General features: G+C 29.7%; 3 protein-coding genes across 3 annotated transcripts; 2 read left to right on the top strand and 1 right to left on the bottom strand.

Moving 5' to 3' along the window:
• Positions 1-2,408: 2,408 nt before the first annotated feature.
• Positions 2,409-7,500, top strand: LOC108328514 (protein NRT1/ PTR FAMILY 7.3). Its single transcript, XM_017562391.2, has 5 exons — positions 2,409-2,499; positions 3,316-3,442; positions 5,285-5,502; positions 5,803-6,356; positions 6,465-7,500. Exons 1-5 carry the CDS (start codon positions 2,473-2,475, stop codon positions 7,333-7,335), a joined length of 1,797 nt encoding a protein of 598 aa, XP_017417880.1. The 5' UTR covers positions 2,409-2,472; the 3' UTR covers positions 7,336-7,500.
• Positions 7,501-16,147: 8,647 nt separating this feature from the next.
• LOC108327059 (protein NRT1/ PTR FAMILY 7.3) lies at positions 16,148-20,294 on the top strand. The gene is made up of 5 exons (XM_017560750.2): positions 16,148-16,335; positions 17,584-17,710; positions 17,817-18,034; positions 18,421-18,977; positions 19,290-20,294. The coding sequence occupies exons 1-5, from the start codon at positions 16,309-16,311 to the stop codon at positions 20,158-20,160; spliced, it is 1,800 nt and encodes a 599-aa protein (XP_017416239.1). The 5' UTR covers positions 16,148-16,308; the 3' UTR covers positions 20,161-20,294.
• A 3,317-nt stretch (positions 20,295-23,611) lies between these two features.
• LOC108327162 (protein DMP9) lies at positions 23,612-24,258 on the bottom strand. The gene has a single exon (XM_017560895.2). It carries the CDS (start codon positions 24,244-24,246, stop codon positions 23,620-23,622), a length of 627 nt encoding a protein of 208 aa, XP_017416384.1. The 5' UTR covers positions 24,247-24,258; the 3' UTR covers positions 23,612-23,619.
• Between the last annotated feature and the right edge of the window lie 1,300 nt (positions 24,259-25,558).

Raw genomic sequence — 25,558 nt, 5'->3', positions numbered from 1 at the left:
ATTTACTTGAAAATATTGGACCAACCCATAAACCTACTTAGTTTAAATCAAGGTTAACAATGGACCTATGCCCTTAATTTCTATTAGCAAAAGCAATTTCATTATGCTTTTCCTAAGTTTTTCCAAGCTATATGTGATGCGTTTTTATTATTTTCCAACCTCCTTTATATTTGAGTTATTTTCAGTTCAATGTCTCAATCTCTTTTATAGACTAATTCTTCACATCATTCTAATCTTTCTTATCAACCAACAATGTTGTCTAATTTCTAAGATTCTTTCAAACTTAAGTTGATAATTATTGTTTAAAAGTTCATGTTCCTTAATAATACTATATAATCCTTTTAACATAGTTATATAATAAAAGTTAAATGTTCTTACAAGAACTAAGATAACTTTATAGAAATAAAATCTATTACAATTTTTTCAAAAATATTTTTCTCCTTCTCAAAATAATGTAAAATAATTAGATAATATAAAGAATCCATATCCTTATCTTCACTATTCATAATATCTTAATAATGTATACCTAATTACTTACCTACATTAGTACATATATGTGAAATTACATACAATTATTTAAAAAATATAGTTTATACTGAAGTAATGACATTTTTTAAGTTATTGACAAAGAATAGACTATGGTTCAATTAAAATCATAATTTATCTAATTATAAACTATGGTTATTTGAATGAATTGTATTATATAGTGAGATAGACTATAGTTTTAAGTGAATATAGCTTATACTGTCTTGAATAATTTAAAGCTATTATTGTCTATTGTTGTTATTGAACACAATTTTTTCCTATTCGACATGAAAGATAAGCTCTTCCTTTCTTCTTCTTCTTACTTTAACTTGGTGTCACCCTTATTGTCCTCCATTCAAGTTTATATCTCTTTCCTCCTTCATTTGTTTTTCTACTTTTTCCTCACCCAAAACCCTACACACTTGTTTGTGTTAGGCTATTTACGTCGTAGTGGCCACCCACATTATTGTTACCTTCTACGTGATTAATTTTACCCACATTGGTGTTACTCACGTTTGCGGTCAAGCATGTTCTTAAGTTTATATTCCTCCCCACATATTTTAATGCATTTAAATTTGTGTATGATAATATCTATTTTGTTATGAATTATTATGTGTTATTATGATAATATTTATTTGAATATGTTGTTTAGAATAATTTTCTATAACTGGTTTATCGTATATACACACAAGTAGGTTGTTTGATTTTGTGACTAAGTTATTGAGTGAACTTTAGTTTCAAGTGTTAGATTCAATACAAAAACTCATAGTTTCATTTTATATAAGCAAACCTTAAATAACGTTTTTTTAGTTCATATTCGGATATACTATGTTGAAGGACAAACTAACTCAGATCCATTGATTTTTATTTGGTTTCTTTCAGTAGGAATAGATAAACTAAAACTATATATATATTAAAAAAATCCAAAAGAATAATAAAGTATAGTTATTAAAAGAATTTTAATTTATAAGTAATAATAAATTACACTTATTTGAAGAATTGTAGTCTATAAATAATAGATTACGATTATTGACAAAATCATATTCTATAAGTGATAATAAAATAGGATAAGTAATTATGTAAGCAATCATAATTTATAAACGATAATAAACTCTGATTTATAGTTTATAAGTGGCAACAAATTACTGTTATTTAGATAACTTTAGTCTATAAATGATAATACTATTAAAAAAATTATAGTCCATAAATTATAATATATTACGATTATTTGAAGAATCATATAATAATAGACCATGATTTCAAATATAATCTAAAAAAGTTATTTTAGACTGTATGATAGACTATAGATTTACAACCGTCGAAAATAATGATAAGACATATACAATCAAGTCTACCAACTATGTATTTTTATCACTTGATTATTTTCTAATGTAATGAGAATGATAATAGGCCGACACGTGAGAAACGTTTGTGGCCGATATCATCTTGTAGCATGATTGTCAATGCTTATACAAAATTGCGTAAAATAATAATGTTCAAATTCTAGAAGCAGTTATGGCGTGTCCTAATTCGATGGACTTAAACTAGACCGAGCGATTCAATTTACGAGCTATCTCATAATTTTAAGTTAGGTTAATAGTTCATAATAAGGAATAAAATTCTAAAAGGAAATATGTTTATATAAATTTCCCTATATAATTTAGAAGAATCAAGTTGGGCACAATTATTTCAACTATGACAGCATGCCTAAGGTATACCTAAAATATAAACTATATCACCTTCTTCTAAAAAGAAAAACATAGTACCATACTTTTTGCATTTTCCATCCCTAACCTTCTCTTTATTTCTTTGTCCTAAGCTTTAATTTCTATATATAAATGTTCGATATTCTTCAACTTCTCTCATCTATCCCTTCTCATTAACAAACACATATATCTCTTCCACGTCCACTGTTCACATCCATATCGTCCAACACTAACTACAGCAATGCCCTGTTTCTATTTTGATAAAAAGGTCAGTTTTATGTTCACTTTTTTCAAAATTTTCATTTCGTGATTCGTGTTGCTTTTCGTCAACTTTTGTTTTAATCCATGTAGTTGAAATGATCCTCATCGTTTGACCTAATGCATGCATGAATATTGTGAAACATGTAACACCACATGTAACAACATGTGAAACTTCAAATGGATCATCGAAAACCTCGAGGGCATGCATATCTTTTGCTCAAACATTGTTCTTTTGCGTTTTTAACACAATTATACAGATATTAATAATCATGCATGCACCATTTCTATCTTTCCGTCTTTTCAATCTTCTCCTCTTTTCCTTATTCCTACGTCTGATAAACCTACCGATTCAAACAGTCAATTGTCATTAATAAATGCCAAACAACTCCTATTTTTTCAGTCCTTCCGTGATAAAAGATTAATTCTCTTTAAATAACAATACCTACTCTATCATTAATGCCTTTCATAATTAATCTTTTTAAAATTAAAATTATGAACTTGCGAAATAAAGAAAGTTAGCTAAATGCCTAATTTAATACCAACATATAATAATTGATTTTTCTTTTCCATTCGGAAATGTGAAATTCCTAAAATTAATTTATCTGAAAGTTAAATTTATTCAGAAAATTATTTTAAAAATATATTATTCACTTATGCAGAAAAAAGTTAATTAACAGGACTAATTTTTATATATGTTAATGGGTCAATTTAAAAAAATAATTAAAATATATATAATTTTTGAAACGGTTAAAGAAGACATAAGTGTGTGCAGCTATGATTCCGGTCAAACTAAGATCTAATATTATTTGATGATACTATATAGGAGAAAATGAAGGGAAAGACGAGCAGAGACGACTACGTTTGCACGTCAGATGGAGCAATTGATAGCCGTGGTCATCCTGCACTTCGGAAAAGAACTGGCACTTGGGTTACTGGATTTTTGATTTTAGGTACTTAACTAAACTCATATATATTCGTTTATTCATTTCAACTTTTTTTTCTAGAATAATATAATGTAATGATCTTCTTCTTTATAAAGAAAAATGGAGAATTAATGGACCAACTTTGACCAGTCTTTTCTTTAAGAAAAACATTTTGTTTTCTTTTTTTTTTAATTTGATTGTTCTTGATTGTTTAATAAATTATTGATTAGAAAAGAACAGATAAAGAGAAGTATACAACAATAATATATAAATACAAATTACATATTCATTAATGAAAATCAACTCTTAAAAACTTTTGCTTTCATTATTTATGTTAACTATTAATAAAGTTGAAAAAGTAAAAAACAAAAAATATTGATACGAATCACGTTCAGTCCGTTATACTTGATACCACATGTCAATCGATGATCAATCTACCTACAACCCAACACCGGTGGACAAACGGGTCAGAACTGGCAGGGTAAAATTCCTGGCCCGACCCACCTTTTACTTAAGGGCCCATCAGACGACGCAACCGTTTTGACACTCCTAATCAAGTTTGTAGAACAACTTATGTCTAAAAGAAAGTGTAGAAAATTTGAAAAGTTTAGTAGTATTTCTATCTTTTTAAATTAATATTTTTATTTTAGTAAAATACAAGAAAAAGATAGAAAATAATATAGTATAATATAATATTAAAACAAATATATATATATATATATATATATGGATTTGCTAACTTAGATATTAAAATAAAAAAATAAAAAAAATTATAAATTATTCAAATATCCTTAATTTTAAAACTTAAAATCTATAATATATAAAGATATTTTTGTCAACTAAAATTTAATACACTTTAAGAAGTTATATAAATTAGCAAACCCAATATAATATATATATATATATATATATATATATATATATATATATATATATATATATTATTACTTTTAAAATTTCATCTATCTATTTTATTTTTGTTTTGTATTAAAAATATTTGAATTGGTTTCGTAGGGAGTACTAATTCATATAAATGAACTGTATTCTTGTTAATACAAACATAAATTATTTTATTTTGAATAGTATTTTCTATTTAAATCTTAAAGTTAAACTTTCAATCCCAATATCATGAAATTTATCTTTTTATTATTCTTTAACATTTTTATATTATTTTGATTTGTTAATCCAAAAGTGAATAAATACTAAAATTAAGAAATATAAAAACATTAATTAAATAACATAAAATAATTAAATAAAATAAATTTAAAAGAGCATAAAAAATAATTATTATTATTATCAAATAAATAAAATTTAAAAGACATCTTATTCAGAAAAATATAATTATAAAGTAATCAACTAAATAAATTAGGTAAAATTAAGGACAAAGATAGTTATAAAACTAATACATAGATAAAGCAAGGTTAGAAATTCATCATTAACCAAAAATAATCATAAGATTAACAAACAAATAAAATAACAACGTCCTAAATAAATATAGTTATAATATTAAGAAGTGAAAAATTAAATTAAATTAGAAACACTCATAAAATAAAAAGAAATATTAAAAGTAAATAAATAAATAAAATAATAGATATTCTCGTTAGTAAGATATTATTCGTTTTATACTACATCAAAATTTTTACGAATTTGTTTTTGATACTATTTCAAAAAATCTTTTACTATTAGATCTTTTACTATTCGATATATTTTATATTAGATATATTTTATATGTATATAGTTCCATGTCTATTTCATATTTTATGGAATTTGTGTTTGTAGTGAAGAAATATAGTATATATATAAATAAGAAGCAAAAATTGTGATTAAATAATATTTCATGATGGAGTGATGTGTTGTTTACTGTAACAGTGAATCAAGGTCTTGCAACGTTGGCATTCTTTGGAGTGGGAGTGAATCTGGTTTTGTTTTTGACTCGAGTGATGGGTCAAGACAATGCTGATGCAGCAAACAACGTTAGCAAGTGGACTGGCACTGTTTACATCTTTTCTCTTCTTGGAGCCTTCCTCAGTGACTCTTACTGGGGAAGGTACGTCACCTGCGCCATCTTCCAACTCATTTTTGTCATCGTAAGTACTTATCCATCAGCTTCGGGTTTTGGGAACTAAATATCTTTCCTGTTAAAATTTGATAATATAAAGATGAGATAAGGCGATTTTGATATTTTTTTCCTGTTATAAAAGCAGAGGAATGTTAAAGTAAAAATAGAACATCAAGTGAATTAAATTAACATAACATAAAATTTATGTTACACTTGTTCAAAAAAAAAACGAAATTAGCTTAATTTGGATGAACTAAGCATGAGCAAAGAGTTTGGTGTGATGATATACCTCTTGTATTAAAGGGAATTAATGATTTTGATACGACAGGGTTTGGTTTTGTTATCATTGTCATCTCACATATTCCTATTGAAGCCGAGTGGTTGTGGTGACAAAGAATTACTGTGTGGATCACACTCATCCTATCAAACGGTTTTCTTCTATGTTTCCATATACCTGGTTGCCTTGGGAAACGGAGGATATCAGCCTAACATAGCCACATTTGGGGCTGATCAATTCGATGAAGGGGATCCCAAGGAACAGCTTTCAAAAGTAGCATTTTTTAGCTACTTCTATTTGGCTTTGAACCTTGGCTCCCTCTTCTCAAACACCGTCTTGGATTATTTTGAGGATAAGGGACAGTGGACTTTGGGATTCTGGGCATCAACTGCATCTGCTGCTATTGCATTGATTTTGTTCCTTTGTGGCACACGAAGGTACAGATACTTTAAGCCTGTTGGAAACCCTCTACCTAGAGTTGCCCAAGTTTTTGTTGCTGCAGCAAAAAAATGGAAGGTCAAGGTATCAGTTCAAGATAAACTTTATGAGGTTGAAGAATCCTCACCCAATGGAAGGAGAAAAATGCTCCACACACAAGGATTTAGGTGTGTACATCATCGTTAATCATATTTGGAATTATTTCGACAAAATTTGTTTTTGAGCAAGTATATATCAGGAAGTCATTGATGAAATTTTATACTGATTTTTGTCAGGTTCTTAGATAAAGCAGCATTTGCGACATCAAAAGATTTGGAGCAGATAGAGGAGAATAAACGCAGTCCATGGCGTCTATCGACTGTGACACAAGTAGAAGAAGTGAAATGCGTACTAAGACTACTCCCAATTTGGCTATGCACCATAATGTACTCGGTTGTTTTTGCTCAAATGGCATCACTCTATGTGGTGCAAGGAGATGCTATGGACACTGGAATTCCAGGTTTTAACATTCCTCCAGCGAGCATGTCCAGCTTCGACATATTAGGAGTGGCCTTTTTCATCTTCGTTTACAGGCACGCTCTTGACCCTTTTGTGGCGAAAACAATGAAATCCAAACTCACAGAGCTTCAAAGGATGGGAATTGGTCTGGTCCTTGCAATCATGGCCATGGTTTCAGCAGGGTTGGTGGAGAAATTCAGGCTGAAGTATGCAATAAAAGACTGTGTTAAATGCGATGGGTCGAGTTCATTGTCCGTATTTTGGCAAGTGCCACAATATGTACTCACAGGAGCATCAGAGGTTTTCATGTACGTGCCTCAGTTGGAGTTCTTCAACGGACAGGCACCGGAAGGATTGAAAAGCTTTGGCAGTGCACTGTGCATGACATCAATATCACTAGGAAACTACGTAAGTAGTTTGCTTGTTGCTATTGTCATGAAAATCTCTACCAAAAATGACATACCTGGATGGATACCAGGAAACCTAAACCTCGGACATTTGGACAGATTCTTCTTCCTCTTAGCAGCACTAACAGCTGCTGATCTTGTAATTTACATTGCATTGGCCAAGTGGTATAAATATATCAAATTTGAAGCAAACCAGCAATTACAAGACATCAAGAAGGAAAATCTTCAGGTTATAGTGTAGACATAGACATGTATTTTAGATGATAATTTAAATATGGTCTTGTTGCAATAATCGAGAAATCTATGTATATTTCTCTTATTCAAGCTTGTGATTCTATTCGATGGTGTATTTCATGTACAATTATATATATTTTACACCTATTTTAATATTAGAACATATATTTTCTTTTGGTCGTACACTTATTCAAGATTGGAAGTTCTGGTTGAAAGTTCTTACAACGATGAGTCAGAACAAAATGATAAATGGAAAAGATATATAGCAGCTTCTGCTTATTTTATTTCTTTAACATTGCAATTAATGCTGGGAAAGCCTTCTCCTTTGACTAGCAATAAAAGGTTAAGTAAAAAAGTTATGTGATGTAGGCCAAATAAATATTGTGGTAAGTGGCTTTCACGGTTCACGATCATTTTGAAGCCAATTTGGACTTGGAAGAAACTAACCTAACAAATTTGGACATAGTGAAAAGTACTTTGACCAATTGAACTCTCTTTTTTAAAGTTAGAGATCATGACACTGACTTCGTGTCCCCTGTCTCCTTAAAGCCAAGTTGAAAGCCTTGACGTAAATACAAAGAAACAAAAAAAGAAAAACAAAAAAAGGGACACAGATAAAGAAAGTTGGAGGAGAATGATGAGTTGACAAAATTGAAATCTTTATTTTTCTTGAAAATATTATTAACTCTTTTAAATATTAAAAATCATATCACATAGTTTCTCGAATTAAAAAGAAAAGGTTTCAAATTAGTTTTCAATATTAATAAGATACTAACTCGGACACTAAAATGATAGATATTGGATATTTTGACTTGTATAATGTTATTACTTTAAAGATACGATTATACTGACCAACCAAATTAGTAGTTTATTAACCGAACGTACGTTTTGTTAATTATTATTTATTCATCTTCAAGTTCTTTTGACCGTATTTTAATTTTATACAAGTTTTAAAATATTTTGTATTAATAATATAATTATGAAAAAAATATTTTGTTGAAATTAAAAAGTAAAATCACTATCCTTTTCATGGTTTAGTTCACTATATAATTACGAAAATTATATATATAAAGTTTAGCTGGGGATGCTGATTTCAAAGATGTCATTTTCGTGGAGGCTTTTTGTAACAAGAGATGCACGTAAAACATGATTTGTTGCCAACTGTGTTTCATGTAATTGGATTATCGATGATTGTCTCATGTGATGTTATTAATTGCAAGACTCCAACTCTATCACGCATCTTCCAAATCTCCTTACCAACTCTACCTGTGAAATGAAAATAAACCTTATTTTTCACTTCTTACTTTTACATCCAAAGTATTGGGAGTTAAATCCTTTTATATATATATATATATATATATATATATATATATATATATATATATATATATATATGCCAAGCTGTTCTTATGGTTAAGTAGCTTATGATTAGCAATCATAAGTGTACACAAAGTAGAGATAGAGCTGGGCATAATTAATCTAATTGTACTAAACTATAGATTATCTATACTATATTGTACTATAAAAACTAAACTGTTTTTATTAAAAACTGAATTATACTGCTTTATGATTCAATTTAAAAAAACTGAACTTTTGAATTAGTAGTTCAGTTAACTAGTTAACTGCTTCAAGTAAATGAGCTTTACAAAGTGACCAAAACTGCTTCCAAATAAATGAGCTTTACAACCATGCAAACATATCAAACGCAAACATAAAAAAAACACACTTTTATCATAACTCAAATAAATGAACTATTTGTTTTCTTATTAAATAAAAGTTATTGAAAAGTGTTTTTGAATAAACAAATATCCTAAATTAAATTTCCAAAATTACAATTTTAAGTGTTAGTTTAACAAAAAATACTTTAAGAATTTAAATTAATTTTCAAAACTTATTCTGAAATAATTTTAAAACAAAAAAGAAAATACACATTTAATACTATTTACAAATTGGTATGAATTATTTTTTTCTAATAAAACATGTAACTTAGTCATTTGTATGAATTTATATTTGTATATCATACTTTTCATAATTATATATCATACTAATTTATTATTATTTTTCATTTAAGTATTTATTTTTACTGAAAATTATTATATTATTGCAATTTATAAATGGATAGATTTTGTTAAGGTTTTTCTGATCAATTTTTTTATGTAACTTATGCAATTAAATTTTATTTAAGTTTTTAGTATTATAAAGCAAGCAGTTAACTGGTTAAGTGAAGCAGTTAACTGGGATATAAAAGTTCAGTTTTTTAAATTGAAGTCCAAAACAGTATAATTCAGTTTTTAATAAAAATAGTTTAGTTTTTATAATACAGATACAGTTTAGTACAGTTAGACTAATTATGCCCAACCCTAAGTAGAGATGCTAATGCAAAAAAGTTTCTTTTTTTACATAAGTTAAAAAGGATTTTATATACTATTTTAGAGCATGTATAAAAATAGAAGATATATAAAGTATTAATTTTTAATATTGATTTCGATATAGAAAGATTTACTTTTTATACTGATTAAAGGTAAAACTAATATAAAAAGTGAAATGTTCAAACAAAGACCAATTCTATTTCTCCATTATCATTTATCTATACAAAAATCAAAATGGAGTATTAACCAATAACTTACAAGTTTTGAACTTGAAATTAGAATTGAATTGAGTATATTATTATATGTATAGAAAAAAATGAATCTTGACGAAGGAAGAGATAACAAATTAATCATAAAAAATTTGAATATGAATTTTTCAATCGATAAAATGATGCTACATTTTGAATTGGAAGTTCCACATCAACTAGAGATAAAGGCAAATTATAATATATAAGTGAGGTACAAACTTCACCTTACAAGTTGATTTGTGGGGTTGAGTTAAGCTTAAACCCACTACTAACATGGTATCAGAGTCATGACTTAGAGTCAATCCTAATGATTTTTAGTTTGATGTGTGATAATATCAATTTTTATTGTAGTATTATTTTATTTTTTATTTACTTAACTATTTCTGTTATTTTTTTTAAAGTTAATTACTATTTAAAAATATTTTTATTATGACTATTGACCTGACATACATAACTTTTTTCAATTTGTGTGTGAAATTTAAAATTATTTTAATCTTATTCTTGGTGCAAAAGTCTTACCTTTCAAATGTGAATAGTTTAAATTTAATGTTTTGTCAACCTTTTGTTTTTCATTGTTTTATTCCATAAACATGTGAAAAACTATTACCTCAATAATGTGTGATGATAAATAAAGAGGTAAAATGTATGATGAAATTTCAATGTGATTTTTAAATGATAAAGAGAATAGTCGCAAAATAAAGATAGTGTTCTCTTATCATGTTGAGAAGGAAGAAAATAGAATGAATATAATGTATGTACAATTGAGTATTTTTTATCATAAAGTTGACAACAATCTATAACACTTTTTTATCACGTTAGAATATATCAAACTTTTTAAAAATATGAATTTGGGATTTAGTATAGATATCAATAAGTTGTTTGATAAAGTTGACAAAGCAAGTAGATATTTTTTGAACATGACTTTCTCTCTGTTAAAGTGGCAATCAATTTCAATACATTGTTTCCTTTCAAATCATATCTTTGACTTTTCTCTTAAACTAAAACATTTATATCATATAAACAAAAAAATTCAAAGAACACAATGATTGCCAAAATGAAAAAAAAATAATAATTAGCAAGCACAACAACTATTATGATGGTGAATTTTGTATTCCTAAGATGCGTTTTCACCTTGTTAAAGATAATACTTGAAAGAAAGATAAAATATATTTTCTAAATAACTTCCACAAGAACAATTTTATATTTAGAAAACTATCTAGGTATACAAAAATTTGGAGATATATATATATATATATATATATATATATATATATATATATATATATATATATATATATATATATATATATATATATATATATATATATAAGAGTATATGTATGTATAGGTCGGGTTGATCCAACTAAGAAAAAAATGTAGAAATTTCATGACTTTAAGAAAAATCATTGATCATTCTATGCTTCCTTCACTTAAAACCCTGTTTTAGAAAACTCAAAATCGATTTAATTAAAATGTTATACACAAATTATATCGTATGGAAAAAAAAATTTTAATATATATTTTTGATAATATTTTGATATAATATATGTGTTATATTTTAACTGATTTATTATTTATTTATTATTGTGTTAATGTATTCTAAATAAAAAAAACACATTAGTGTATAAATATGTTATTAAAAAAATCTGTGTTAAGATATGTTAACTTTATGCATTATGATCCCAGTTAAGATTTTCCAAAATTTAGTTGCAAAAAGAAGGTTCATAACTTTTGCCATCGCTATAAAATAACATGTCATGTCATTTGTGACTGCCACCAAACTTGACTCACATAGATACCTGTCGTGCTCCACTCAGTATCTCTTTTTTATGTACTTTTATTTTTCATACCTTTTATCCAAGTTCATGTGTATACCTACGGATATTTATCTACATGATAAATAATATTATCTTATAAGAATAAATAAATACTAATTAGATTTACGAAACATATTAATATTTAGTGTAAATCGCAATGACACCATTCTATTTAGGTGAAATTCTATTTATATTTTTTTCTATTTTGTTACTTTATAAATCTATCATGTCTTCTCACTTGCGTCCATGGCCTTTTAAATGGTTGTTTTCGTCAACATAAAATAATGAATTACGCATGTTTATTGTTATTATCATTATGACTAAATTAAACATATTTACTTATTTGTATTGGAAAAATTTCAAATTAAACAAATATAATATTTATTATATTTTAATAATGAGTGCATTTGTTGGATGCATTTTTGGTGATGACAGAGAAAGCGTGAAAAAGACATGAGAGAGAGTAGAAGATGTGTCCCAAATGGTAGAATAGGAGTTGAATGATAAGGACATTAGAAGAAAGAAAATTGGGCACCACATCGAGATGCGAGTGCAAGAAAGGGGATGTATATCCAACAATGCTATAGTGCCCACGGACAACTGTACTTTATATCTCATCAATTTTCTATCAATAAAATTCATTTTTTAATTATAATATTTTGTACATCAATAAATTTTATATTTATTATTATTATATATATTATTGTTGAAATATAATGGTCGATATTCTACCTGCAACACTATCGTACTATGACACATGTTTAGTGTGAAACCCAAAGACTAATAATTGGCATAAAATCTTATAAAAATAAATAAATAATTCCAGAATGGACAAATAATATATCTATGGCGGTACAGTTAAATTATTTGTATTAAAAATGCATATAATTTCAATATAGAAAAATTAAAAAAGAATTAGAAAGTATTTTAATAACATTTCTGAAATCAGACAAGTGATTCATACTGGCAAAATTGGTCCTAGTGATGGAGGAAAGCGAAACCAACAAAATCTGCTTTAAAATAGGGCCTGCCTAAGGCTACCAAACAAATCATATTCAGCATATTCCAGCTTGGTTTGGGCTTAGCACAATTTTTTTAATCTTTTTAAGAGTAAATGTTATTTGCTTCAATTTTATCATTTTTAAAATTTGGCATCTTTAATTTTTTTTTGTTGCTTTTTTAGAAATATATATTTACTCTTACAAAATTATTAATTTGTATATGCAATATATTTTAATTTAAAAACCAGACCGCATTCTTCTTATACTTCAAAATATGATTCTTTTTTATACGGGATCACAGCCTACTCATTTCAAATTAGGTTTATTGATTTGGATATTACATGACATTATAAGCTCTAATTTCATTATTATACTAAAAATATAGACAATCATGTATGAGTATAGTAAGACAATTTACAAAAACTCTGCTAAACTGGAATAACTTTGAATCGTTTAATCTATTAGAGAGAATATGGCCAGTTATATTTAAATACTATAAGTTATATTTAATAAGTGTCATTTACAAAAGGAACATTACCGTTAAAATATTAATATGAATTTTAATTTCAGTTTTTCATAAACTAATAATATAATTACATGTTTTCAGTGAATAAAGATATTCGCTTTAAACATAAGAAAACCCATACGTGGCGATGTGTTTCTTAATTGTTAAAACCTAAGATAACTTGAGCCGCCGTGGTTGAAAACTTTGCTAAAGTTTATATATGAATGTCCACAAAATGATAAGCAGCCTAAGTTATCGTTGATATTTAATGATTCATTTCAACATTTTATCGTATATAAAGAAACGCGTTTCGCTTTTGATATCCAAATTACACAATAAAGTAATACAAGACGTACGCCAATTGAACAGGGCGCGTGAGTTTCACATTCCATGCATTTGCTAAAACCCAATTTTAACACGAAATTAACCAAACATCCGATCAAGTTTTAATCCAGTTTTTTTCACGATGACACTTTCAAGTTCCGTTTTTAAGTTGTAAAATTAAAAAATAAATAAAACAAAAAGTGAAAAGGAAGAAAATTAAAAGGAAAACAAGTTGACAAAAACATTTATTTGTCTTTAATTTCTGAACATGAGAGTTTAATTTTCCGACAAAAACATATCCACATAGAATTAGATACACGTTTTAATGATATCCTAAGCAAGTTTAACATATAACTGCAATCCAGCTCATGTTTGATGGAAAAGGTTGGTGATAGTAATGCAATGGTGTGCTCCAAATATCGACATTGGTCATTGAGGGTGCAAGCTGCACCCAACAATTGCTTACCTTCCACAACTTGTGTACATCAACAATTCCAACACTGCTTTTATCTGTTTTGTCCATTACTTCCAATTAACTTTTTTTTTAATTATATTCATAACTTCCTTATTAATTCATACGTAACTTCAACCATATTTCCTTCCTGTAATTAGGGCCATTTTTTCGAGATGGAACTCAGGAAGTTGTTTTGTACACACATAAATAACCAAACCACTTTTTTTAAATGATATTAATTTTAGACCAAGAATCTAAACTCAATCTGAATGTGACATTCAATGATATTTTGGCTAATTATATACATATACATTACATTTAATAATTATAGCTTTAAGCTAGTATGACCAATTGTACACAAATTTGGAAAATATAGGCTAAGGGCTGCTGCCCACCCCAAAATTCCAATCTTCCATATTTTCTTTCAGCTCTGATTCTACTGTCAGTGCATTGTATATATACCTACTTTTTCACTAGCTTTTGCATAGAGTATTCTTTTTTATTATCTTATAATAAATAAATATAAATTTTATCTTAAGTGAATTTTATAAAATTAAATTAGTTTTAAAATCTACTTTTTGAAAGGATATCAAGTCATAAATTATAGTTTATCTTAACGAAATTTATTATTTGTTAAATATAATTATTAAATTTGTTTTTTTAATCTATTAATGTGTTATCGACTATCGAACCATCTTTAAGGTTTAGTTTTATATTCGTAATTTATATATTTCATGTAAAAGAAGTAGGTTAAAAATCACACATTTGATTAAAAATAAGACTTAAAGTTCAATTTTTATCGTTATTATATTGGGTTATTGAAATGTGCATTAGTAAGTCAATACAACGAAAGGACAATAAGAAAGATTGATTTTTGTTTAAAAACTAAATAAATCGCAAGTTCTTTTCAAAGACGTTCTTGAAAAAATAGATGCTTCGTAAATGTATTCAATGGTACAAGAAGAAACTATTTCGTATGTATCATCTTCTGAACGATGAACAAAGTCGCTGAAAATTTAAAGCATTTTCCAGCGATTTCAAATATTTTAATTAATATAACAAAGAGTTAATGGAAAAGTGAGAAACACATTTTCATCCCGTTTCTCGCGTAAAATCCCGGACAACAACTTTTAATTTTCAACAACTCTTGAAATTTTCTTTTAACAACACATTTACTAAAACCAAGTTCCATACTATTTCAAGTATCATTTCTACTTCTATAAATAATTCGCCAGTAAGTATAATTTTTCTATCTTCTTTGCATTTAAATATTTTTCTTTATTCTTAATCAAACTATTCAAGCCAAGATAATCTACAAACTATACAAGTAACTAGACTAACGCTTGTTACAAGTTTAGAAAATTTCAAGTGAAGCATTTAATATGTGAAAACCAATTTCCATTTAATGTAACTTCATTGAACTCCTAAATTCTTTGTAACTTGAGACTTCTAAAGTTTGCACAAGCGACTAAATAAACAATTAATGGGAGAGCATGTTCTTGTTCACAATGAATGCACGAAGTTTATTAAATGTTTTTCCCCATTCTAATTAATAAAGATACTCAGAAAATTTAGTTTCCATCTTCTTTTTATTTTGCTGGTGGTAATCAAGTATAATTTTTTTTATTGTAGAGCTATATCTTCTCGCTTTTCAAGATTAAACTCCATTTTGTAATATTTGTTTTGTACACACCAAGTATACTTATCTTTTCCAATGCCTTGAAACTTTGATAGTCTTCTTATCTGAAAGTTTTTACAATAGAGACGAAGTTTAAAGTTAAGTGACAGACGAAAGGTGATGCTATGTTCATTTTGCAGAAAACAATGAAACAAAATTTAAACATCATATATTTTATGGATAGTATGTGTAAAGATAAATACTAGTATAAAAGTGAATACTATATAAGAAGATTTGAATGGTTGGGCACGTATGTTTAAAAATGTAATTATGAGTGACAGCTAGCCTAATTAGAGTACACCTAAAACGTGATACTCTAACGAGTTCATGGTGATTGTGATATGTTATCAGTAAGTGATATGTATCCAACTGTATCACGCTTCTTCAAAATTTTCCTGTGAAACGGCAACACACCGTCTTTAATTTTTCTGTCACTTTCTGCGTCACCTTCAACTCTCCACCCAACTTCTATATATACATGCTCAAACCTTCATGCACATACCTACATGCACATCCATCACCCCTCTTCCTATTACAATTCTCTTTCTGCTCTTCCAATATCCTTCAGTTGATTAATCCTAGCCATGGCTTGTTTCCATTTTCTTAAGAAGGTTCGTTGCTCTTGTTTTTCTTTTTATTTCTGCTTTGATTTGATGCACACATGGATGAGAGCTCTGAAAGTTCCTCCAGAACACCAATGTTTCCATGAGTTGTTTAAGTGTTTTTGCTTTTCTTCGTTCATCACAATCTTCAAAATCATATAGCACCCTTAAGTGGTAAGTTTTATTCTGCGTATTACTGAGATAAATTACAAAGTGATACAAAATATATATATATATAAAGAACAGTGTCTAAATTTGATCCCTTCGTGAATCTCGATCGATATGATTTTTCACTGTGAGTGTGTAGTTGGTTATATAGAAACTTCAATATCCTCATAACATGCAAATTCAACCATATGTGAATTTTTAGTTTAAATTTATACAATTATGATACTTACATGAACAGTGCATTGAGATAAAATATGGAATATATATATCATATTCATACTATATAGTTATATGTAATAATTCACGCAATATTTTTTTCCTTTCTATTTTTCTCTATTACATCATTCACCATATTGCTTCCTATATACTCTCTTATTTTATATAAATTACAGAACATTTTTTCTATAATATATATAATTCATCTCAAAAATTCAAACTAGCAAATATTTATCAGTGGACTGTGATCTTTGCCGACTCTTATTTACATAAATTGCAGTATATATATATTTACTGTATAATATACATACATATATATATATATATATATATATATATATATAGAGAGAGAGAGAGAGAGAGAGAGAGAGAGAGATAGGCATATAATTTGTCCTAAAATTTAGAACACCACACGTGTGAAGAGTCATATGAAGTATTTATTTAGTTTATTTTCCCCTGAACAATTGATTGATCTTTTAACTTTACTGCCTCACATGTGGAACTGATATTTCCAATGTATTTTTGCTAACAATATCGCGATCACGGATTGCTTATGACTTCATCACTTATGTTTTGTGGAAAGTCTTATTATTTACTCCCCTACTTTAATGAACATATCTCAGTATGCACAAAAGATGAAGCAAAAATGTCTGGTGCAAAATATGAGAAAAACATGTTCCAACAATGCACTCATTGTTATTCATCACGTTTATACTAATTATTTTAGTGATCATTATTAAAATAATTTCTATGATTGATAGTATAAAAGTTTTACACTGATACAAAACATAAACTCATTCAAAGTTGGTTTGAGATGAAACATTGCTAACTATGTTGCAATATTTGATTTCCTTTTATGACTGAATATTTCAGAACACAGTGGAAGAAAATGTTAAAAAGGAGCACCAGGATTACACTTCAGATGGAGCCATTGATCGCCATGGTCATCCAGCAGTTCGACAGAAAACTGGCGACTGGGTTGCTGCAATTTTGATTTTAGGTATATATGAGTGAACTTCAACGAAGAAAGTAAATAGTATATAAGAAGCAAAAATTGTGATTAAATAATATTTCATGATGGAGTGATGTGTTGTTTACTGTAACAGTGAATCAAGGTCTTGCAACGTTGGCATTCTTTGGAGTGGGAGTGAATCTGGTTTTGTTTTTGACTCGAGTGATGGGTCAAGACAATGCTGATGCAGCAAACAACGTTAGCAAGTGGACTGGCACTGTTTACATCTTTTCTCTTCTTGGAGCCTTCCTCAGTGACTCTTACTGGGGAAGGTACGTCACCTGCGCCATCTTCCAACTCATTTTTGTCATCGTAAGTACTTATTATCCATCAGCACATAGATACACAAGATATATATATACCATCTAATTGATCATCATAGAACTTTGAACTATAATATGGTTTCATGTTAATTAGCATCATGGGTACCATTATTTCTCTATTTTTTTCAAAAGGGTTTTTTTATCTGATTTTACAGAAGGATTTAATTGACAAAAAAAAGTTCTTTTTTTATGAGAAAAATTAGTTATTGAGACCCTCAAAAAACAATTTTTCTTTATGTAAGTTGTTGATCGAGTTGAGACTAAATTTGGGAAAATAATAATAATCAATTTAAAAGCATTTGGAGCCTAATACTCTGTTTATAGTTGGAGTATGAGTCATATTGTTTATGAGAGTTAACATGTTGTACGTAACAGGGTTTGGTGTCACTATCAGTGTCATCTTACATATTCCTACTGAAGCCAAGTGGTTGTGGAGATAAAGAGTTACCGTGTGGATCTCACCCATCATACCAGACGGTTTTATTCTATGTTTCCATATACCTAATAGCGCTTGGAAATGGTGGATACCAGCCTAACATTGCTACATTTGGGGCTGATCAATTCGATGAAGGTGATCCCAGGGAACAACATTCAAAAATAGTGTTCTTTAGCTATTTTTATTTGGCTTTGAACGTTGGGTCACTTTTCTCCAACACCATATTGAATTACTTTGAGGATGATGGATTATGGACTTTGGGATTCTGGGCATCAGCTGGCTCTGCTGCTTTGGCTTTGGCTTTGTTTCTCTGTGGCACACCAAGGTACAGATACTTCAAGCCTAGCGGAAACCCTCTCCCTAGGTTTTGCCAAGTTTTTGTGGCTGCTGCAAGAAAATGGAATGTCAAGGTCTTGCAAGATGATAAACTCTACCAGGCTGATCAACAATTCCCAATCAATGAAGGCAGAAAAATGCTCCACACCCAAGGATTTAGGTACACATTCCATCCTCTCTCTCCACAAAAACTATGAAATGGTCCTTAAGAAAAACAATTAGCTCATCTTCAACTATCACATAAGCAAATTTTACCATTTTTTTTCCATATACTATTTGGGATCACAACTAGGAGGTGACACTAACTAAAATATAGGATCATCTCGTAATTTCTCCTTTAACATATTTTCTATCATTACCGGTTAAAGTCTGTTGAAAAGTAAAAAATTACAGTGCTGGTATAGTACAGTCTGTTTATAAAGAATCTGTATGTACGAGCAACTCAGGGATGGAATTTGTATTGATTCTGCAGGTTCTTGGATAAAGCAGCATTTATCACATCAAAAAACTTGAAACAAATGGAGGAGAACAAATGCAGTTCATGGAGTCTATCCACTGTGACACAAGTAGAAGAAGTGAAATGCATACTGAGACTACTCCCAATTTGGCTATGCACCATACTGTACTCAGTTGTTTTTGCTCAAATGGCGTCACTTTTTGTGGAGCAAGGTGATGCCATGGACACTAAAGTTTCAAGCTTCCATATTCCTCCGGCAAGCATGTCCACCTTTGACATTCTAAGTGTAGCAGTTTTCATCTTCGTTTATAGGCGAGTTCTTGACCCTCTGGTGGCCAGAACAATGAAATCAAAAGGACTGACTGAGCTGCAAAGGATGGGAATTGGCCTAGTCCTTGCAATAATGGCCATGGTTTCAGCAGGGTTGGTGGAGCACTGGAGGCTAAAGCATGCAATAGAAGATTGCAATGAGTGTGAAGGGTCGAGTTCACTGTCCATATTTTGGCAGGTACCACAATATGTGCTGGTGGGTGCATCAGAGGTTTTCATGTATGTGGGTCAGCTAGAGTTCTTCAATGGACAAACACCTGATGGATTGAAGAGCTTTGGCAGTGCACTTTGTATGACTTCGATATCATTGGGAAACTATGTTAGCAGCTTGCTTGTTGCAATTGTGATGAAGATCTCAGCCAGAGATGAGATGCCTGGATGGATCCCAGGAAACTTGAATAAGGGACACTTGGACAGATTTTACTTCCTCTTAGCAGCACTCACCACAGCTGATCTTGTAATCTATGTAGCAATGGCTAAGTGGTATAAGTATGTCAAATTTCAAGGGAACAATCAGAATGAAATCAACAAACAAGATCCTGAATTCGGACTGTAGACAAATTTTTCTGTGTATTCAACTCTTTGCTGTGACACTGGAGAAATTCAATTTTGTATTTCGCCTAGTGGAGCAAAGAATGTGTTGCTGTATTATAATTATAAATAAAATTGTATTATTTATTAGGAAATCTATTTAATTTGTTTTCTTGGATCTCTCTGCATTTCAGCTCATATTTTTCAGCCCCTAACTATATACTCTATCCATCTCAAATATAAAAAAAGAAGTATATATATACTAGCTTTTAAGTCTCAAATATAAATAAAGTATTTTTCATTTACTTACTGTTTTACTTTTAATAACTCTGTTTTCATTTTTTATGGTAGAAATAATTTAGAGAAATAGTTTATTTTTCGAACGATCATTGAAATTAAATATATTATATTATCCTTTTTAATCGGTTTGAATTATTAATTTTTGTTATATTTAAAACCGGAGAAAAGAAGTAATAGTTTGTATATCAACGCAGTATCCAATAGATAAAAAGGAATATATGCTATTTTTATATTTGTAGAAATTGTCGCAATCAAGCCCTCTTTTCTTCGGTACTTGCTAAGATATTTTGACAATGAAGTTGCGGGCTTCTTCATCGCCTCCCTCGCTGTCCGTCGCGGCCGCGAAACCGAACTCCAGCCACTGCACCTCACCACCGTCAGCCACATCGGGGCAGATCTGCAATACATCAGCCACCGTCCCACTCTTAGCACTCGCCGGAAAACGCCAACGCGGGCAACCACCGTGCGAGCTCAACCCAATTGCAGATCGGAATGTAAAATAAATTTTTGAAACGGAAAATACCTTTAGGAATGTTTATTCTGAAAACAAAATTATATTTCAGGATGGTTATTTTTGGATATGGAAATATATTTCGAACTCAAAAATATAATCCAGAATAAAAAAAGAATTTTGTAAAAGATGTTAAAAAAATTTCTTTTATACTGTGTTATGGAATATAAAAATATTTCTAAAACAGTGCTTTTAAAAATAATTTTAAATTTAAAAATATTTTTTAAAACACTTATTTTAGATTTTTTTTATATATCAGATTAAATATTTTCAGACGTGGAAATACTTTCGAGATCATTAAAATATTAAAAGTAAAAAAAATATAAATTTTTATTATATTTTTACGAGGATAGTTTGGGAAATATCACTTATATGGGGATATGGAAGAAAAACAGGAAAGTGCAAGAAGAAACGCCCCATCCCATATCTTAAGACTGAAAGAGTGGTTAAGTGGTACAAAAATAGTATGATTTTTTATCGTGGGCTAATCCGAACCATGAAAATATTTTGGGTCTAGATCCTTGTTGCGTATACAAAAATATAATATATTTAATAGATAAATAACTATAGCAAGTTTCTTCCTGCACCTGCACTAAATGTACAAAAACTTTCTACTTTGCCATTTTTGGACTGTGGAATCAGAAAATTTAAAATGTTTATGAATTGTATAATTTAAAATAAAAAATCTAAAAAACCTTTTGGATTGTACAATCTAAAAATTAAAACTAATTTTTGAATTACATAATTCAAAACTTAATTTTTGAAAAGAAAAAATAGTTTTCCGTTACACAATTTGGAATACCTTCACTATTGAAGGCATTGTATAAGGAACATTCTTGACAGAAAACAGAGTTTGTTTTTCAAAGAAGCTGTATTATATTCTCAAAATATGAATATCAGGATCCTTGCTAATCTGAGAACAGTGTTTTACTACTGCTAATAACTAACATGGAAATCAAATAAACATTGCTAAGGTTTATACTCAAAAGCAACAATTATTGTAAGAGAGATCTCCTGAGTGTTCTCACCCATGATGATCAAAGACAATAATATTTGACTTGTATTGTTACGTACAAGAAAGTTGTAAAAGTTTACATGTAATTCCAATATACACATTGTATGGTTAAAACAGTTAATTAGCAGTCCTGTGATGTGTAAAGTTTTCTATACAGGCACTAGGAATACATGCGCTTTTATATTTACATTGGAATTTATAAAGGAAACCAAGTGAACTTGGCACAAGAATGATAGGGTCATAATCCTAGTGCAATTTTTGTGGTTGACATAAGGCAGAAAGTTTTGAAATGGGGTGGTCTATAGATAGGCAGAGCAAGAAAGTATTTCAAAAATGGAAGTAAATACTGATGTTATATATGTTTTACAGAAGAACTACTCTTTCTTTACATTACATTGATTTTTTCCCTCACATCTCTCTTAATGAAGACAATTCCCATGATGCACCAACATACTGGCATTAGCTCAGTTAGCATAACAGATGTGTGGGAACCCGTTGAAGAGGGTCTTGTACCTGTAGAAATTACTCGACATGTTTCTACGATCTCATCAAAGCATATACCTTATAAGAGTGAACAAAAAAACATGACAATAAATAAAGAAAAAAATGTTCAAAGGAAATGGAAGACAACAACACCAAAGACACCAAGCTTAAAGCATGCATCAATGCCGTTTTGGGAGATGATACAGCTTGCGGTGCACCGTGCGCGCAAAAGCCACAGAAGGAAGCTATATATAGACAAATACCACAAGTCTTGGAAGGTTAAAACAATATTTTGGCTTCATTCAAAATAGAATTATTCATAAACATGTCAGCATAATAACAAACATTATTTGCTCAATCAAGTGAAGGTTATATTTAGCTATACATTAAACCAAAAGCTAAATTATTAACAATGTGTTCATGTTTACTCCAACAATCCATAATAGTATAAATAATAAGTTTTGGTCTATATTTCATTCAGTTGTGCTAGTATCAGGTTATTGAATTCAATTAATACCTTTTTATATCTCAGGCCCTACAAGTAAGTCCTTCTCTGCATGTATCACAAACAAGAATACATTGTTATTTTCTTTTCAAAATGCAGAATAAAATTTCTATTTCAACGTCCTGCAAAAGCATACTGTAAGAAATAAAAAAACCATGAGAGAAATGCATATCCAACACCAATTCATGCATGATAGACGTAGAGCCCGATTGGATAAACTTGTCAGAAAACATTTATAAGAGAAAAAAAATTAAAATAAATCAAATTCTTCTAGAAGTTAAAATCATTTTACACACTTACAGTTTTTAGAGAAATTAGTTGAACATGCTTTTCACATATATATTTACAACAACATAAGTTGATTTTGACTTATAAAAAGAGATATTTATTCCTTTTGCATCGGAACACTTGTTCAAAAGTTTGTCGTAAGTTATCAATTGCAGAAGAATTAGTTCTTTTGTTATTTGTTATTTCCTACAGAACGACTACATGCTAAACTCTCCAACTAAAAACAACGCAACATTCGAACACACCGTTCACCACAACAACGAAGTACAAACCCTATTGTAAAATCCTAGGAAAGAAAAAGGCAACTATAATACATTAGAACCATAATATTTATTGATGAAACAGAAAAGACAATATATAGTAAAGAAAGGAACAGAAGGAACTAGGCAGACATGCAACCAATTCCATGTCTGGAAGTGGGAAAGATGAGGAACAGGCCACTGCAAAGGAGTCCGACCAAGAGAGGAAAACTCTCCCTAACCTGCTCCAAGTCCTTCTCGCGCCCAGGGAACAGACAGTTGGTGACCCTGTGATCGGAAACGGAAATGGCCACAAAGATCATCACGGACATGACGGCGTGGACGAAGTCGGTGAACCCCACCTTGAACTTGTCGTCGCGAGGCACAGGCACGGCGGGGAGAGAAGGCTTGAAGACGGAGAGGCCGCGCGTGGTGACAAAGCCATAGTAGAGGGTTCCGTCAGGACCGTGGAAACTGTCGGTGAAGTGGAAGAAGAAGCATGAGAGGGCGCAGACAGCGAGGAGGAAGTTGATCATGAGGGTCTGCACGTGGCTGCACTCTCCGTTCTTGTAGATTGAAGGCAGCACCATCTCGAAGGTGAGGAGAGTGCCCGTGGGAAGGAAGTTTCCGAGGAGAGAAGTTTTGGATAGCGTTTTCTGAATACCCTTTGCCATCAATGCACGACGCTTGTTCTTGTTTGTTCCTCCTTCCTCTGCTGGTGGAGTTGCATTGTACACTTTTATGTCCATTTCTTCTTCCCTTTCATCCATTCTAACCAAAGATAAAACATGCAATCAAAACAAGAATGATGAATTTGGGGTTGGACCTTTATACATTCTGCCGTGCAATTCTCACACTTTTAACAGTTTCAAAATTTCCGACGGTTTTTTGGCGGTTTATGGTTTTTTTTCTTTACAGCAACTGCCACTACACTCATAATAATAGATTCACGTCAAATTTTATTTTTTTAATATCATGCCTCAGTTTTCAATGAATTATGGAGTCAAACATTTTGACCAAGGCAAATTCTTCCTTGTTTGCGGTAGCAATCTATTTTATCATGTCCATCATGGTAGTCATAGGAGACACGTCAAGGGTGTGACACACATTGGTCGCCGACCAATCGATCATAAGAGACACGTCAAGGTGTTACTATGCAAGGGGCAAAGCGTATATTGCGCACCTTGCATACACGACGGAAGATTATCTACTTTATGAAAGGTGAAATTGAAGATTGTGAAGGATGGAGGCGACAACATCATCATTGTAATCATCGTCAAAATCTCATCTTAAAAATCAATTTCTGAGATTAATTTAAACTAAAATTTATTTATCTAAGAGATAAAAAGATGCTAAATAACCCTATTTAAGCTCAAATAATTGTTGAGGTAGGTTATTTTCAAAGATGATATATTATTTTTTTGACTAGTTTATCATTTGATGTTGCCAAAGGCTTGGTACGCTAGACTGTTGGGTATAAGAATTGATTGTATCGTGAAGGAGTAATTTCTTCCAAAATTATCCATGCATTGATAGTTTTGATTAACAAAAACTATTAACCTTTAATAACAAAATAAAAAAAAAACGATGCTCCTTTTCCTGGGTTATGATTTGTTTCTAGTTGTTATTTTCATTGGCAAGTTGGTTACAGTTCAGAATGATTCCCTACTAATGTGAGCATATATATTATTGTTCTGCCTGTTCACCATGTTAGAAAAGGATGGTTAATGATTTGGTGTTACCTTTTGGTGGTATGATGATGATGATGATTTGGTGTCATCCTGATCCTTATTGTTTCTCCATGTTATTAATTCTATTTTACTGTATTGCAGAGCATGCTCACATGATTTTCAAATTCCTTTATTTTTTTAAAGAAGTATACTCGTATTTTATAATTAATATTCACCGTTCTTCTCCTACAGAAATAATCAAACTTCTAACTTTTTTTTTATAAAAAATAATTTTATGAATTCTATTAATTTCATTTATTTTATGATTTTTAATCCCCAAAATAAACTTTTAGCTTTCATTAATAACAATTTAAAAAAAATTAAAAAAACTATAAGATCAGATTATTCGATC

The sequence above is a fragment of the Vigna angularis genome, chromosome 2 (assembly GCF_016808095.1).
Source record: "Vigna angularis cultivar LongXiaoDou No.4 chromosome 2, ASM1680809v1, whole genome shotgun sequence".
Lineage (NCBI taxonomy): Eukaryota > Viridiplantae > Streptophyta > Magnoliopsida > Fabales > Fabaceae > Vigna > Vigna angularis.
Note: the sequence above shows the minus strand (reverse complement) of the source record. Positions and strands in the feature narration are given on the sequence as shown.

Bases quoted from the DNA above. Each gene is read 5' to 3' on its own strand.
- LOC108327059 (XM_017560750.2), top strand. From the start codon at position 16,309: ATGGCTTGTTTCCATTTTCTTAAGAAG. The intron at 16,336-17,583 runs GTTCGTTGCTCT...TGAATATTTCAG, and splicing joins GTTTCCATTTTCTTAAGAAG to AACACAGTGGAAGAAAATGT. The intron at 18,978-19,289 runs GTACACATTCCA...TTGATTCTGCAG, and splicing joins CTCCACACCCAAGGATTTAG to GTTCTTGGATAAAGCAGCAT.
- LOC108328514 (XM_017562391.2), top strand. From the start codon at position 2,473: ATGCCCTGTTTCTATTTTGATAAAAAG. The intron at 2,500-3,315 runs GTCAGTTTTATG...GATACTATATAG, and splicing joins GTTTCTATTTTGATAAAAAG to GAGAAAATGAAGGGAAAGAC. The intron at 6,357-6,464 runs GTGTGTACATCA...GATTTTTGTCAG, and splicing joins CTCCACACACAAGGATTTAG to GTTCTTAGATAAAGCAGCAT.
- LOC108327162 (XM_017560895.2), bottom strand. From the start codon at position 24,246: ATGGATGAAAGGGAAGAAGAAATGGACATAAAAGTGTACAATGCAACT.